The sequence below is a fragment of the Gamsiella multidivaricata genome, assembly GCF_025024155.1.
Source record: "Gamsiella multidivaricata strain RSA 2152 chromosome Unknown BC939scaffold_53, whole genome shotgun sequence".
NCBI classification, from domain to species: Eukaryota; Fungi; Mortierellomycota; class Mortierellomycetes; order Mortierellales; family Mortierellaceae; genus Gamsiella; species Gamsiella multidivaricata.
The window spans coordinates 222,501-238,381 of record NW_026251761.1 but is presented as its reverse complement, the minus strand read 5'-3'; the positions used below and the strand labels follow the sequence as shown (position 1 = coordinate 238,381).

Below are 15,881 nucleotides of genomic sequence, written 5' to 3'. Positions count from 1 at the left end.
GTTCATTATCCAGCTCGTCTATTTCGTCCTCATCTGATAACAGCAATTCTTGTGGTATGTTCGATGAGCTTCGGCTTTCTTGAATCAGTTCAGGATCTTCCTCGATGAGAGGGCCACCCAGGCGAAATTGTTTCACCGCGCTCGAGATAGTCCGTCGCTCCGTCAACAAATTGTCCGAGTCAGCAGGAATGACATCGTAGCGAAGTTCGTAGATTCCTGTTGTAGGATCATACTCATTCAAGTCCAGCTGTATCCTGGAACTGTGTCGGCTGACATGCGGTGGTACTCCCTGGCGTCTCAGTAATCGATAGACATTGGCGATACACGACGGAACATGCGACTGCATTGAGACTGAAGAATTGATGGCCCATCCTCTCATATCAATTTGGTAGTAGAAGCTGACCCGGATGGAATGGCGAGGCATCACAGGTTTGTTTTGCGAGGCCGTTAATGAGTTGAAGGACGTGAAAGAAGCCGTGTCATCCAGATCTGCAGGAACGAGTTGAATATGCCACACGACGAGCGGCAGATAGGCGCGCACATGTGGGGGCGAGGGTCGCAAAAAAATGGGGTCGTCCTCTGATGGTTTGATCGACGTGGCGATGTGCAACACTGCGTTATGGTCCAAAAGAGTTGTCTCGATGAGAAGGGCATCTCTAGGGCTGTAACTCACATGCAATGCATAACAGCGATTAGTGAGCATAATTATCTTAGCTCCACTTGGTTCCATGGATCAGAAAGCATCATCCAAGGCCATGTGCTCGATTTGGATTGAAGAATCCATACCTCGTTGGCCAAGTTGTCTTGAAGAGTGTTTTTGTTATACAAGTGGAATCATCCAAGGTCATCAAGACCGATGAACTCTCCACCATTGGATCCCCTATCCATCAATTGCATCAAATAATAAGGGTATTTCAGAAAAACAATTCGAGAGAGGCGTAATGTTATCTATCTAGAAAAAAAAAAATCTTGATTCTTACAGATCTTTCGGGCTCCAGTACACTCAAGCACAGCTCTCCAGTCCTCGAGATCAGTCTGCTCGTTTAATCCTGGGAGTGTGATGCTCGCCCTGACAATCTCTGCTGATTTGCCTGGCACACTCTTCTTAGACACTGAAATGGACGGCAATAGAGATTCGATTGCAGCCGAGGCTGCTGACCCCCCGGTCAGGGTGGCACTGAGTAGCGATGATGATGCCGAGCTGCTGCCTCTTCTTCCAGTGCCTGACGATCCTGGCGTACCATTTCCTAAAGGACGAGGAGCAGGATAGGGAAGTGTGAGACGACATAGTACTGATCGGGCATTGTTTGTTTGAGTATCTGAACACGACTGTCAGTTATGCCATACTTGATGGGCGGACAGATGCTGACGAGAGTCGTTTCCAGCCAGCACTCGACTGTGCTAGCGAGCTGAAGTAGGTAAGGGCCGAGTTCAAAGTCTCGGTGTACCGTTCCGTGGCACTGTAGTCGAAAAGTAAGTAGAATGGATACATTTAACGGGCGAACCGAAAGTGTTCAAAAGGGCATCATCCTGAGCGTGAGATAACCAACTGACCTGTCGTGGTTGAGATCCATGATGCCAGCACTTTATTATTAGGGATAGTACAGGTGATATTACAATGCGTACAATAGAAAGCAGAGACAGAGTGAGGTCCGAAAGAATGAATGGTCGCAAGGGGGAAAAAGTAGAGCGTCATAGGAATAGGGAAAGAGGAAACAGCTCGACTGCTGTTGCTTTTACGCTGCAGAGTTGCACCACTGCAACGACTGGCGGAGGAAAGGAGCTGTGGAGGTGTGTTATGGCGAAGTGAATGGATGGACTGGAGAGGATGCCATTCATGTCAAGAGATGGAGGGACCGAGGTTCGGCGTGACAAGCAACACTACTGAAAGAAGATCGTGCAATTGAAGAATTGATTGACCTTGCTCTTAGAGAGTGCTCAACATGACTCTTCGAAGGTCTTCGGGCTCCCATTATGCCTTAGACATGGCCCCCGAGGCCAAAACAGCAGCATTCTACCTAAACAATGTAGCCGTCGCGAATCGATTGGCGTGGTTGCTTTTGCTGGATGAATAGATCGCGAATCTTGGTCATTTCTCCAGCCTGGGCCTTATTCTTCTCCACAGACTCTCGTCATCCATTGGCTGTCGGTCAACTGTTACACAAGTCTACCGTGCGATTGATCATTGACTGCTGATCGGCATCAAGAATGGTAGAATGGTGGGAGCTCGTAGCCTCGATCACGAAACAGAGGGAGATGTGCACATGTCTGGGCACCATGGATCTTCGGACTCAGATATTGCTTGCATCGTGTGATTCGACCTTATTGATCCTTTGCAGCTTATTGACCTGGCCGAGACAAAGAAAAACTGGCAATAAAAAAATGTACTCTGAGTTCTTACGTGAATTCAGTGCGGGTAGCCTTGGCCCTTGAGGCCCCAGAAGCTACAGCAAAGCTGTATCCACGCACACAAACAGCAGCACCATGTTAGTAGAACCCCCCCGGCTCTGCATCGACCCACAACTCGCTAGACCAGCTCAACCTACCTGGCATTTGATAGCTGTCATGAGCATACCCATCAAACCGCAGCGAGCCTCTAAACCAGATCTGCCTCATATTTTCATTCGCTTGCTTCACCCATCTGTCAGTTCGACTACGGTTTCATCTTCCCAGCCTTCTTCAGCTGCCGCCACCGCTACCTCTTTCAGGGACCAACAATAGCCGCCAAAAAAAACACGCGTGCGAAATAAAAAAATCATCAGGCGCTCCCGCAGGAACAGGAGGGATTAAAAAGGTTCGCACGACATGCTCAACGCATGTATGGGCAAGACATTGAAAAAGAAACTCGGCGATATGTATCGGTTTTCTTTGAAATGACTCATGCGCTGTGCGCCGAGAACCTGCATGCTAGCTAAAGAGTCTTTTTTATCCTTGGGCCGTCGTCCTTTGGTCGTCAAGGCGCTTTTGTCCTTCCTTTTGTTTTTGTCTTCTCTACTTACTTTATCGTCTTCTTCTCCCACTTGGATCTCTTAAGCTCTAGGATAATTTGCGAGAAAGCACCAGGCGCGCGAGGAGATCAGCTTGAAACTGTCCACAGGTGCCGAGCATGTTTTTGTTGCCATCAAATTTTTGGCTGCCTAAAAAAGCCAAAAGCAGTGGTGTACTGGGCACAGTCTGAATCTGAACTGTCGGTGGAGTACATGCATTGCATTGGGCATATGCTATTTTACATGGCAATGCCCACGCTGTTGTATCCCTTCATGAGGTAAATGCGCTTCTTCGTTGCGCTCAATGCAAGCCCTTCACAGCGGACACTAGGGGCTGCTATTTCGTGAAAAAATATGGTCTTTGCTTTGCTCAAGAATGGCCAATGACCCTCCTTTATCAAACTTATGCAAATCTACTCCGACTCGAAAGAAGATAGGTACCATTGACCATACCAAGCTTGAGCAGCACGCAGTCTTTTTACGGTGGATTCCAAGAATAAAGGTCGGATCGTCGGACGTGTCTCTCTATGTACAGTATTGGTCGAGGCCAAATTAAATGAGAAGCCGAATAGGAAAGCTCAGCACCGGAGATTAGTGCGTTAATGTTCCGGGACGTTTGCGATGGGTTGTATGAAGCGCAAGAGGCGATGCGCAATGAGAGAATAAACTAATGGGGACAAATTGACAGATGAGGTCTTATTCCGCCCTACGTTGATTGTAGCCGATGTCCTTTACTTCTTCTGAAAAAGCGGGCCAACATCTCGGTCCGCCTAATAAGGATCGCCACCGTCTTCAGTCTCCATGGGCAAAAGTGAATCATATGAAGAAGCGCCACCACCCTGGGCCATTTCGGATGAGTGTGAGGCATCGGCTTCGGGCCACAGATTTTCCCGGAACGGCTACATGTTCGAGCAAATCGTTCAGCTCTCCGTCGTCGCGAATGCTGAGCTGAAGGGGATGGGAAATAGTACAAGGTATGTTGCTGCCGCGGGTAGCGTTACCGGTGACATCGAAAATCTCAGCGGTCAAGTACTCGAGGATAGCTGCAAGAAAGGCGGACGATGTATCGGAGACATGGTCTGAACGGCCGACGATGTACATTCGGCTATGAATTCGATCTACTAAGAAAAAATAGGCCAGCTCTTCTTAGTCGGGAGTTTCGCCATGCGTTCATGTCCCAACTTCATTCGTTGCCTGACATGGTCGATGTGAGAGGGAGAGGTTCGTGGAAGAAAATGAAGGAAAGGAGTCAGAATGAATTGAAGACAGATAATTTGATATATTCGACCGCTGTGCGTACGTAGACTTTCGCATTCAGGTCCAATAAAAAAAAATCAAGTTGAATTACTGCATATTTATCGAGGATCGGTATCTGTAAACGACGAGCAATGTTCAAAAATGAGCGTCTTCTACACAGAAGCGCATTCACGAAGTCTGCATGATCAACTAGTCATTTTCTAGTTGTATTGGATGACAGTGTAAATGAGCAGAGCGCGAATGCTGACCCAAATATGTGGAGAGGATGGCATTTTATTGGTTGACCCACATTCACACCAAAATGTATATCTGGAGCGAACATAGTGAAGCCAGCGCCATGAAACCACACGCGCACGGAGCGTAGCGTAGGGAGGTACTGCCAACGCTAAACCACTGGTGAAGGAGATTTTTGAGTAGCATGTTTGTATTCCGCGATCGAGACGATGAAAGCTTTACGCCGCATGGTGAAATGATGGACATGCAGGTGACTCCTGCAGGTGTTTCTTTGTTAGTCATCCTGTACAACGTGTATGGCCTTGCATGTCCAGTGCGACAACAACCACGGGACGAGGAAGGAGTTTCTTACGCATGCAACTTGTACATGTGCACGTACAGACACGTTTAGGGATTACGGGACCCATCGCATTAAAAAAAACCTCCTGAACACCACTTATTTTTCTGCCGGTTACCAGCGAGCCTGGTGGCCTAGCTCTCTGGCCCTCCGTCTTTCATCATAACGACTCCGAATATGAGTGGGCGTCTGTTGACAACGAAAGTTAACAAACCTCAGTCCTTCCGTTCGCTCAGTTCGTGTAACGATGCATCTCTAAAGACACCACTCCCATGCCTCGCCCAACTGTTTGCCCTCCACGTCAATCGGGATGAATGAACAAAGTGTACGTGGTACAATCTTCTTTATGGTCGTGGCCAGACCAGGATGCATGGGGTGCATGGGGATGCATGGGCGGAAAGTACACAAAGATGGGGAAAAGGGAGAGGAGAGAGGGCACCATTCCTCCCGTCCTCCACACACCCTGTGTACAGTAACTTCATTGCTAGGGTAATAGTGTCTGCAAGTGTAAAATAAAGTAGAATGACAAATGGACAGGTAGCCCTTTGGGATTTGAACCGAAATTTCCGACCCAGGGCCTGGATCTCAATAATGCAATTGACACATCTGTCATCCGCCACCATCCACGGCGACAACGAGGACATCAAAAGGAACTTGAGCTACCAAAACCTTCCTTCCGCTGGCTGCTCTGCAACCCTCCTGTCCTGTCCCTCTTCTTCCTTCCCCCGCCTCTCGCCTTGTTCATTCATCCTCATTCCCCCCTCCCCCATTGTCATCTACTTCTCATCCCACTCGCTCGATTTCGTTCGTTAACATACCATAAGAACAAGCAGAGTGTGTCTGCGAGCACGTCCAATAGAACACCACTGCCGGTAGGCTTCTCGAACCCAGTTCTCGCCACCCAGGGTTATTTTGGGTTTTCCTTTGCCACCAATTGCCCCAATCTCCCCTTCTCCGAAGCGCGACTTTATCCCTGTTTGCAACTCTTGCAAGACTTTATTAAAAACGAAGAGCCGTCTCCATTGCTGCGCTGACTACAATCGGTATATTGCTCAGTAAGATCCGATCGTGCCTGCTGTTTGTTTGTTGTCTTGAAGCATGTTTGTTATCCTTCCCATTTTGTATTGACAACAAACAAAGTACAGGGCGTCTAACCACGGACTACTGTAGTTTTATGGGCAAAGGTCTGCGGTGCTCAACAAACTCTTGGTCATCTTCACCTGGAGGGAATTCTTGTCTTCTATACGTCGGGCACTAAAGCGTGCGGAGTAATGCTTTACAAGGGTTTCGTGTGCGTTCAGCATCAGTTTTCATTTTCTCCACAGCATGTATTTTGAACCCCTTTGTCCTTCTGCTCTTCCCCCTCCTCCTCCTCCCTCGCGTCATTTGGTTTCCTATGTCATGTCATGGACCAGTGTTCCAGGGTCACTCTTCCCTTGCAGGGGACACAGACGTTGGGAACCCTTCTCGTCCTACACATGAGGATTGAGCTGTGCCTTAATGTGTTGGGTGTACAGCCTACAGGTTTTTATTGTATGCACAAGAGTATTTGTAAATTGCATGTTCATTAAGAGGGCCACGCGAGACGTCAAATTTCCGAGGATAAGTCTGTCGATGTTTCTATTTCCGCTCTTTGAGTGCGTCGCGTGGCTGTTGTCTTCAGGAGATCTCCATGGACGTGGTTCCATGCATTCATCAAAATTCTTATTTCAGGGACCGACAAGACTGCAGACTCACCCCTTTCTCCACTCTGCTTTACTCCACCAGGGCAACCGTAATACGTCTGCAATTGACAGAGCAAGACGTGCCAACTGCATCCCATCGACCGGGTAAGGCTAACTCGCATTTTTCCTACCCCTACTCCTATCGCTCTTGGTGTTCTTCAGCGGATCTAGGCCGAGATCCGAGTCTTATTCATTTCTTCGCCGTGTTACATCTATATTGTCCTCCCGATGCTCTCTGTCACTGTCTGAGCACTTGTCTGGAGGGGTGTCCTGGTGACACACCGCGGTATCCTGCAGCATCTATTCATTGATCCGTTCACTTTGTTCATTCTTTTGCCCTGTTATTCGACTTGCCACGTCCTTGCCCCCGCCATGCTCAGCGTATTTTTCTGTATTCAGTTGCCCTGGTCTCTATCATCATCCACAAAGTATTACCTTTGAACTAAAATCTACAACAGCAACAAAGTAACAAAATGCAGTATACAAACACTACACAGAAGAAAAAAAATGAAGTGCTCTCCTGGCTACCGCCCAGAACATGGAAACACAAAGATATCCCGAAATATCCTCTAACCTACGAGGTCCGGTTGCACAACGTCTGCTGGTTTTCTCAATGGCAATTGCTCTTCTTGGCATTCGCTAGTATCGGGCACTGTGGTTTTTGCATGCCGCAGGGGTTGCTGCGTTCCTAACTATTCTGAATACCACTCTCTTTAACGGTAAGCGACCACGAGTAAGAGTCCGGCCTTCGGGATCAACAGAAGATTCCTATAGCACCATCGGGCGGGTAATTTACCGCACGGAAAAGCAGTTCACAAAGGCTTTCTGTCCACCTCTGTTCATGCGGGTCGCTCTCCCCTTTCTTTCTTCCCGCGCTAGGGAAGTGGATGGCAATATTAGTCTATTGTCCACCCGGACTGGGTCTTTACACGCCTTTCTTTTATCTTGATGCAGCGCCTCAGATGGATACTGTTGCAATTGGCGTTACCCAAACGTATGGACGATTCCCTTTGAACATCGTATTTTGGTATTCTATGCAGTACGGCATCTGCTTTGGGATCATGGGGACCGAGGCACTCTGCATATTGCTTACGTTTATTTGACCGACATCATCACCACTGCCTCTTGCGAAGGAGGGACTCGCACAACAGGGCACGTACCCCTGTTCATTCTCTTCACTCTTTTGGTTCTCCCACTTCATTTTGACCCCTGCGCGTCGTGTTGTTGTTTTTTCCTATATGTGTACTTTACCTGTGCTGTATGTTACCTGTTCATCTCCCCCCCTTTTTTTTCATCAGCCTTGGCATGTCATCTTGTCCTTTCACAGGAACCGGTGCAACAATGAGAGGAGAATAAGACAGGGGAACTTGGGCAGATCGAATCAGGTACGAGAGCAAGGAACAAACAACCTCCTCTCCCTCCCCTTTTTCACGGTCGCGTTTCTTTTATTCTGGCCCTGTTACTCTAATTCATTACACATACTTCATACTTGATATTGCATCTTCGGGCATTTTCAGACCATGCACAACAACAAACAACAACTGAGAAAAGAGGGGAGCAATTGCATGTACAATTACTGTTGCAGTGCTGCATCTACCTTTTCCTTTGATCTACTCCACCCATTTACGCAACCTGTCTATCATCAAAAAGAAAAAAAGAGTGGATAATGGATGATCGCATTCTTCGTACTGTAGCTGCAGGGATGGACAAGCGAGAGGCATGCGAGGCGAGATTCAATTGCATCCATGAACAAAAGAGAAAAAAAACCTAAACTTTACGCGATGGTCGAGTGTATAGACTTATCCAGCTCCACGCCCATTTTATAGTGTGTATTCATTCGCAAATTCATTCATTCGTGGATTCATTCATTTATTCATTCACTCATTCATTTATTCACTGTGTTATGTGTTATACACCATTGAGCCTACACCAAGGTCTTTGTCGAGTAAATGAAGGAGTCGAGTACGCGCGGTTGACCTTCCGCTAAACGCCGGGTAGTCTACACGGTGTTGTTGTTGCCCCTATTGCTGCCGGTGCGTCTGTTGCGTTCGTCTCGTTTCTGGTTTACTCTCTCTTCTTTCCATGAATATCGTTGGCCACCCCTGTCAACTTCGCCACCCTCGGACGAAATAAAAACTAGCAGCAGATTGCACGGCATCGTATCGATTCAGACTCTACTCGATCAACCTATCGAGCAAAACCATAAAATCATAAACTCACTCTTTGGCCGAACGAGAGAGGACCAAGCAGACGAGCGAGAAAAAAAGAGAGGGAAACTAAGGGATCTTTTGTGTTCTCCCTTTTCTTCTCTTTCTTGTTTCTTTTCTCCATCCTTCTGTTTACCATCCACCACTTCTTTATATCCTTCTTTCGTCCTTTTCTGCCTTTTCTGCCTTTTCTGCCTTTTCTGCCTTTTTTTTCTTTCTCCCTTCTCTCTTCTCTTTTCTGTCCGTAAAAAAACAACAAAAAACCATAAAAACCCCACCTCCTTCACTTACCAAGTCTTCATTCTTTCCTTTCCTGTAAAGAACTACTACCATCCGTAATTATTCTATCAGGCTGGTTCACAAGTAGTCATATGCCATCCATGATGCTCACCTAACACTGCCTGCCTACCCTTTTTGCTGCTCTTCACTTGCCTGCTCTCCTTTCCCTTCCTTCTGCCCTTCCTACTCTTACCTGCGTGGCCTTGGGGTGTCGCTTTTATGAACCGGTCCCCACAGCCAACCTCGCCTTGATTCTGTGTCGTAACGATCCGTCTTTCTTTCTCTCACGTCGTCCTCCGCCGACTTTCCTTCCTCGTCCACCTCACCCTCTCACCTCTCTCTTCCATCTTCCATCTCCTATCTTCCAGGAAACACGCTCCTCGTCCCACTTTCAACGACATATGACGAAACTGGAGCCCAGCAACCCAATGCCTTCTTCCAAAGGCAGCAACAATCAGTGGTCGCAGCCCATCCACGATGCCTCCGCCACCTCACTCAACTACCCTCCTTATTCGTCAAGCTTTCCAGGGACCTCCCAAGGTGTTTCCAGACCATCAGTTCCTGGACATAATGCGGCCACGTCCATGATGACAGGCTCAGGAGCTGGCACAGGAGGTATGTTCCGCACTCGAGTTGTCTTTGTTCGCGCACCTGCAGAGAGCACATCTGGTTTGAATTGCACACAAGAGGTGGACCTTCAATCTGCAGCTTCAACACTAAGGAATAGCCTTTGGAAAACGCTACCGATCTCGATCATTAATCTCATGACCACGCTCAACTGTATTATTATTCACTCTTGGTATTCGTCCATCTTTCTGCCATTTTCTCTCCTGGGTCCACTCTCTGTCTATTCGATTCTTGGTTAGGCGCACCAACACTCTCCCCTTCGCTGCCTCCGCCGCAAGGGTATGCGCAGCATGATCCATCCTCGCACTACAGCTCGTACCAGCAACAGCCGTACCAATACTATACGCATCAGCAGCACCAACAACAGCAGCAACAGCAGCAGCAACCGGCGTCTTATCCTTATCACTACAGCTTCTCCTCAGGAGGATCCGCCATGACCCCATCTTCGTCCTCATACTCTTCTCCAACGCATGCCCACACTAGCCTCTCTAGCTCTCCTCCTCCGGCGTCCTCGGCTGGTCCAAGCCTTGGTTCAATGGGAGCCCTGCTCTCTCCAAAGTCTGACTTTGCGGGACAGGACAGTCATTATCACATCAACAATACCAATAGCAACCAGCCATACCCATACCACCATCCCGCTAATGCCCTCACGAAGGAAAGCCCGCGAAACAGCAATAGTGGTCCCGGCAAGAAATCGCGGTCTCAGTCAGCAGCCTCTGCAAGTTTTCCCAGTCTCTCAACAGGCGCGTCAACGACCTCTATCCATGCGATCGCCTCGGCCACAGCCACAAATATCAGAGGTGGCACTACTGCTATTGCTGCCAACATGTCCCCCCCAACCTCAAGCATCTCGTCCGTGTCCGCTGCCTCGCCCCCTTCTTCGGTATCATCGCCAACGAGCCCGAAAAAGAAGGGGAGCCAGGGTGTCAAGAAGAGCCCGTCCTCATCTATGGGGATGGATGGTCTTCCATCAAAGCACCCCAAGCCCACGCAGTCGTACTCATTCCTTATCACGACAGCGATCCTCGAAAGCCCCAACAAGCAATTGACGCTAAACGACATTTATGAATGGGTCATGGAGCATTATCCGTGGTACCGCACCGCCATCAATGGCTGGAAGGTAACTTGTTAAATGATGCATTGTCTACATTGCTGTATTCTCCTCTTGATGTTGTTCTACTCTCGGTCTGTCGTTCGCTTTTTTACTCAATACTACAAGGGGTTTTTAAACCTAATGTGGAACTGCGAACGCAACAATCGATTGCTTCACACTGTTGCTGTTGTCGCTTGTGTTGTTTTTGTTTTTCCTCCCACTACGCATGGTTCAAACTAAGCTGTTGGAGTGAAACCCTACTTGTCCAGAGCATTACTTTGAGCGTGACCTTGATGAGCAACATGGGAAAAAGCCAACCAAGGCTTGAAAGTGCTCTCGCAAAAAAAAAAAAAAAAAAAATCTAGAATGCGGAGGAAGAGCACCTTTTAGGTATTTGGTCGCACACTGGTTCTAACGATAATTTGTAAAACATTCTGTGGGTCGCTTAGAATTCGATTCGCCACAATCTATCCCTGAACAAGGCCTTTATGCGCGTGCCGAGACCACCGAGCGAACCCGGCAAGGGCTCCTACTGGAAACTGGATCCTAATCATCAACCCAACGCGGATGGCAGTCATGGCGGAATCCCGGGTGCAGGAGGACTAGCAGGCGCCAGTGCAGGAGCAGGTGGTGGGACAACTCGGACGAGCAAGGGCTCGCGACGTTCCAGTGCCGCGAGAGGGGCCGGTAGACGGGCCATGAGCGATCCTAACTCTCAGCCACTGTCGCTGCCTGGACCGACGGCGCAACCAGGATCTCATGGTATACCCGATATTCCTCTTGCGCCTGTGTCAGTCCTCAGCAAGCGAAGTGGAAATGATGCCGACCCGTATCTGTTCAAAATGGGGGCCCATCCAGCCTCGACCATCATGACCGGGCCAACTACCTCGTCTTCTGTCAACAGGCGACATTCCCATCTATTGAGCCATGATCACGATTACACGTCTCAGCAGGCACAACAGATGCCATTTCAGCAGCAGCAGCAGCAGCATTCGGACCACCAATCTGGACAGTATTCATTTGGCCTCAGTGGCCTGAACGCGCAACAGCAACAGCACGGAGCGTTCTTCTCGCCGACTTCGCCAGCTGGTCAGGGGTCTGGCGGGGACTTTGGGCCTTCGGCATCGTTTTATTCGAGCGGGGCGCCACCGAGTCTGAACGATACCAACATGATGGATTCGAGCTCGGATTCGTCGTCCTTTTCTCGGTTCTCCAATCAGGGGCTGTACTTCCCACCGGGCACTGGAGGTACCTCAACTGGGATTCCGTCGCTTTCTAGGCCACTATCAGTTGGCAGCCATGGAGCCCAAGGCGCATTCGCATCAGCGTATGGAGGAGCAGCAGGGGTAGGAAGTAGCGGAGCCACCGGCAGTGGCAGTGGGGGCCATGGCTCCCATGGCTACGGCGGTGTGGGCCAGCAGAGCGGAGGCGCAGGCGCACCCTTTCATGCTAGCTCAGCAGGCTATGGATTCTCACCATTCAATCGAAGCAACAGTGGTCCCAGCGGTGGCGGTGCAGGAACGACTTCGAATTATCGGGCTCCAGGCGATTACGGATCTGGATCGCCTGCAGGGTATAGCAGCACTACAAGCTCAGGCCCACGGTCCGGGTCGGTGGTGGGCTTTTCGTCCTCGATGGGATCGTCGATCATGGGCTCTGCCACATCTGCACCTCCAACATCAGGGTCGTTTTCAATGTCACAGGGCTTTGTGTCGAACGCGGCTAATGTGATGAGCAACCCGATGTCGCCTGGTGGTAGTGCTTCAGCATCGGCAGCGACATCTTCAGCAGGCTCGGCGGCGCCGGGCTCTTCGCGAGCGCCCTCGAGCTCAATCACGATACCCCAAGAACCGCGCAATTCGAACATATCTGGAGGCGGTGGCGGAGGCGGCAATGGCTGGTGAAAATTTTTTAATATCTTTTTTATCGATTTCTTTGACGACATGATGGATACCAATTGAAGGGGGAGGAAGTTTTGGTTATTATTCTACTTAATGATGACAACAAGAAAAAGTATTTATTCGACAACAATAACGATAACGAACGGTGTGTATTCGTATAAGAAACACATTGCAGAATACATCTGTCCACGTAATTCTTCACTTGATGGCAGTTGCGGTGATAGATGGAGCTGCTTTTTTTGGTCAGGACGACTTGGATGAAAGGGCACGATCACCATAAGGTAGCCAGCCCATTTGCTGTGCGTGTCATCTCCTTCTAGGCTAGGGCTGTGTGTTGCGTGCTTCTGCTTTTGTCTACCTTGCCATTTCTAGGTAGCTCCAACCGGTGCATGATAGAGCTCCTACATCTACCCATCTATTCATGTCCATTAACCTCTTTAAAAGAAACTAACACACTCCCCTCTTTTCATCCACATCCATTCATTCATTCATTCATTCATTCATTCATTCATTCATTCATTCATTCATTCATTCATTCATTCATTCATTCATTCATTCATCCCTCTCCATCCATCCATCCATCCATCTCCATTGCTCATCAACCTTCCTCATATTCCTCGCCCTCTTGCCCTGCTATTGCCCTTAATACCCTTAGCCTATTCATACGAGTTGTTCACGACCTACTCCCCTTCCCCTGCCTTTAAACCTCCTCCTTCCTCGCTACTTCCTGTTTATTGTTCATTCCAACCCACTTTTAGCCAGCACTCACTGGGCACAACAACCAAACGGGTGCCTGTGCCTGCCCCTGTGCTTCACACACCACCTGCTCCTTCCTTACCTCGCACACACACATTCATCCCTTCTCTCCACATCGATAAAACGTCTTCTTTCTCACTATGCGGCTCAAGGACTCGTCCCTGTACCTGTGTTTGAGCATCCTGCTCTGCAGGATACCGCCCCTTGCCCTCGTTGCAGCACGCGGCGCAGCCTCTCCCCACATGGAGATCATCCTCCCACCAGTAGACACCCACCACCTCGGCGACATCCCACAGTTCTCCTCCAACAAAGCCTCTCCCCACGACTCAGCCTCCAAACCCCTGGCACTTTCCTCACAGGGCAGTGCGGCCGCCGCTTTGTTCTTGCACTCGAGCAACTCTAAAGAAATTGAGGCCTCCCGACCCGCAACAACAACGAACAGCAAGCTGAAAAAAAGGTTTCTCGACAACACAGGCCCACTGATCCAAGCACCAACACCAGAGTACAGAATTACCTCCTTGGCCTTATTGACAACCGTTGATGGCAATCTGCATTGTATCGATACCCGTAATGGCGAACTCTTCTGGACTCGACCGCCGCAGGCCGTTGGAGCCATCGTGTCAAGCAATGTCACCAAATACACCAAGAGCAGAAGCAGGGGTAGTGACACTGATATCTTTGCTAGCAGTAGCATTGAGGGGGAGCAGGACGGAACAAGACCTGCCGGTCTGTTGGACGGCGATATTGAGTACGATAGCGAGGATTGGACCTTTATTGTCGAGCCAGCAGAGATACCAAGGCTCTATGTCTATTCTAACTCAAGTGGTCTTCAGGTAAGGACGGCTTCTTTGTTCTCCCGAACAATTGAGGAGCAATAAACGAACGAAGCATCGTTGCGGCGACAGCTAGATTGCAGGAGTACAGGACTACGACAGGGATTATTCTCCTTGTCGATCGATGTTCATTCTTCCATTTCTCGGCTCGCTGCCCACACCATGGTAGAAACCTATGGCAACGGAGCAATCAACTTTGCGCGGTGAATGTATCGTTTGGGCGACAGAAAATAGGGTTGCTTGCATTTAGAGGAGGTACGCTCTCTCGTGCTTCCACGTAACAGCCCAAAAAAAAAAATTTAGGTCGCCATGGGCTTGTACGCCGGCGTGCTTGGTCGCTCCTTGTTCAATCACATCATCGGAGAGTGTCTGTGGAGGAGGGCAATTAAAGAGACTACACTAATTGGGTTGCATAACAGATTCTCGATCATCCACTCACCAATACCAGCATCCTGTATATGCATTCATAGCCCGTCGGATCATTGGTGCACCTGGTCACCAACTCGCCCCAGATCCGGCCCGATGGAAAGAGGATTACAGGCGGTAAGAAAACCAGTCTCTTGGAGCTGGACATCAGCACTGGACAAGTCGTCAATACATTCGAGGCTCCCAATGGATGCACAGGACCGGAGGGCATCAAAGCATCAGGACTTACCATTGTCCTTGGCCATGCTGGTAAGTTTTGCCGCATGTATGCCGTGAATTTATCATGGATTATGCGGGATGGTCTGCTTTCCACAAATTGATCCCCATGGCTCTATTCTGATAGAATATACGCTGTGTATCGCGGATCCGATATCTGGGATGCAGTGGGACATCTCTTATAGTGAGTATTTCCCGGTGACTGAGAATCCGAGCGTTGTCAAGGATGGACCGATGACTTGGATCGGAATCGACAAGGACGGATTGGTGGCGTTCTGGAAATCGGATGCTGGTATCATGTGGCGCAAAAAGCTCGCGTCGCCCACCACAGCTGTGTTTGAGATCTATGTCAATTTTAATACTCAAAAGGCGGTGTTGGCACGGCAGAAGCGGCTGCCTGGGATGGACGAACTTTCACCAATAGCCCATGTGAGGATGTACCAGGATCAGCTCTATGTGCTCTCAGAGCAGAACTACCCGTTGCTGGGCAAGCCGGATCCGGAGAAGGTACGCTTGCCCTATATGGGCATTGAAGGCTCTGGTGAGGATCAACCGAGTTGTCGAGCAGGATCGCCCAACTTTCCTGGATGTATAGTTGGCCCACATATGGTCGGCTTTCCCTTCCGACCGGACGGTTTCTTAACTGTGGATGATGGATTGGATATGGACAAGGACGAGGAGATTGTTACTATGCCGGAGGGTAATGATTCTTTTCGATCCAGATCAAATACCCACGACCCCTTTGCAGATCCACCGCCCATCTCGCGGGCGACTACAGTTGTTGGATGGCTGGTGATTTCTGTCGGCATCTTGACAGCAATTGTGCACACTAAGGGGATCAGCAATCTGGTCCAACCCATTGACAATTTCTTGGAGCAGAATAACATGCAATTCAGGGTCTATGGACTGGTCAAGGCGGTCATTCAGGGAGCAGCTGTCGCTAGCACGGCTGCATTGACCGTCGCCTCGGCAATAGGCATTAGTAACAGGGACAATCGAGACAG

At 49.3% G+C, this 15,881-nt stretch overlaps 4 protein-coding genes across 4 annotated transcripts; 2 read left to right on the top strand and 2 right to left on the bottom strand.

Moving 5' to 3' along the window:
- Positions 1–727: 727 nt before the first annotated feature.
- Positions 728–1,969, bottom strand: BC939DRAFT_458328 (uncharacterized protein). The gene is made up of 4 exons (XM_051556583.1): positions 1,555–1,969; positions 1,348–1,460; positions 981–1,247; positions 728–880 (listed from the first exon to the last, which is right to left on the bottom strand). The coding sequence occupies exons 1-4, from the start codon at positions 1,572–1,574 to the stop codon at positions 744–746; spliced, it is 537 nt and encodes a 178-aa protein (XP_051410046.1). The 5' UTR covers positions 1,575–1,969; the 3' UTR covers positions 728–743.
- Positions 1,970–3,786: 1,817 nt separating this feature from the next.
- BC939DRAFT_458325 (uncharacterized protein) lies at positions 3,787–4,225 on the bottom strand. Its single transcript, XM_051556582.1, has one exon. It carries the CDS (start codon positions 4,086–4,088, stop codon positions 3,804–3,806), a length of 285 nt encoding a protein of 94 aa, XP_051410045.1. The 5' UTR covers positions 4,089–4,225; the 3' UTR covers positions 3,787–3,803.
- A 4,707-nt stretch (positions 4,226–8,932) lies between these two features.
- Positions 8,933–12,790, top strand: BC939DRAFT_458318 (uncharacterized protein). Its single transcript, XM_051556581.1, has 5 exons — positions 8,933–9,061; positions 9,263–9,286; positions 9,394–9,640; positions 9,892–10,772; positions 11,195–12,790. Exons 3-5 carry the CDS (start codon positions 9,427–9,429, stop codon positions 12,647–12,649), a joined length of 2,550 nt encoding a protein of 849 aa, XP_051410044.1. The 5' UTR covers positions 8,933–9,061; positions 9,263–9,286; positions 9,394–9,426; the 3' UTR covers positions 12,650–12,790.
- Positions 12,791–13,417: 627 nt separating this feature from the next.
- On the top strand, positions 13,418–14,823 carry BC939DRAFT_238458 (uncharacterized protein). Its single transcript, XM_051550920.1, has 3 exons — positions 13,418–14,235; positions 14,405–14,490; positions 14,706–14,823. Exons 1-2 carry the CDS (start codon positions 13,543–13,545, stop codon positions 14,483–14,485), a joined length of 774 nt encoding a protein of 257 aa, XP_051410043.1. The 5' UTR covers positions 13,418–13,542; the 3' UTR covers positions 14,486–14,490; positions 14,706–14,823.
- The last annotated feature ends 1,058 nt before the right edge of the window (positions 14,824–15,881 follow it).

What these genes read in the sequence shown, in the direction of transcription:
- BC939DRAFT_238458 (XM_051550920.1), top strand. Translation starts at nt 13,543, where the DNA reads ATGCGGCTCAAGGACTCGTCCCTGTACCTGTGTTTGAGCATCCTGCTC. An exon ending in CTAACTCAAGTGGTCTTCAG is followed by an intron (nt 14,236 to 14,404) that starts GTAAGGACGGCT and finishes ACACCATGGTAG; the next exon opens with AAACCTATGGCAACGGAGCA.
- BC939DRAFT_458325 (XM_051556582.1), bottom strand. Translation starts at nt 4,088, where the DNA reads ATGTACATCGTCGGCCGTTCAGACCATGTCTCCGATACATCGTCCGCC.
- BC939DRAFT_458318 (XM_051556581.1), top strand. Translation starts at nt 9,427, where the DNA reads ATGACGAAACTGGAGCCCAGCAACCCAATGCCTTCTTCCAAAGGCAGC. An exon ending in CTCAGGAGCTGGCACAGGAG is followed by an intron (nt 9,641 to 9,891) that starts GTATGTTCCGCA and finishes ATTCTTGGTTAG; the next exon opens with GCGCACCAACACTCTCCCCT. An exon ending in CCGCCATCAATGGCTGGAAG is followed by an intron (nt 10,773 to 11,194) that starts GTAACTTGTTAA and finishes TGGGTCGCTTAG; the next exon opens with AATTCGATTCGCCACAATCT.
- BC939DRAFT_458328 (XM_051556583.1), bottom strand. Translation starts at nt 1,574, where the DNA reads ATGGATCTCAACCACGACAG. An exon ending in ATGGATCTCAACCACGACAG is followed by an intron (nt 1,461 to 1,554) that starts GTCAGTTGGTTA and finishes TTTCGACTACAG; the next exon opens with TGCCACGGAACGGTACACCG. An exon ending in AGCATCTGTCCGCCCATCAA is followed by an intron (nt 1,248 to 1,347) that starts GTATGGCATAAC and finishes CTCGTCCTTTAG; the next exon opens with GAAATGGTACGCCAGGATCG.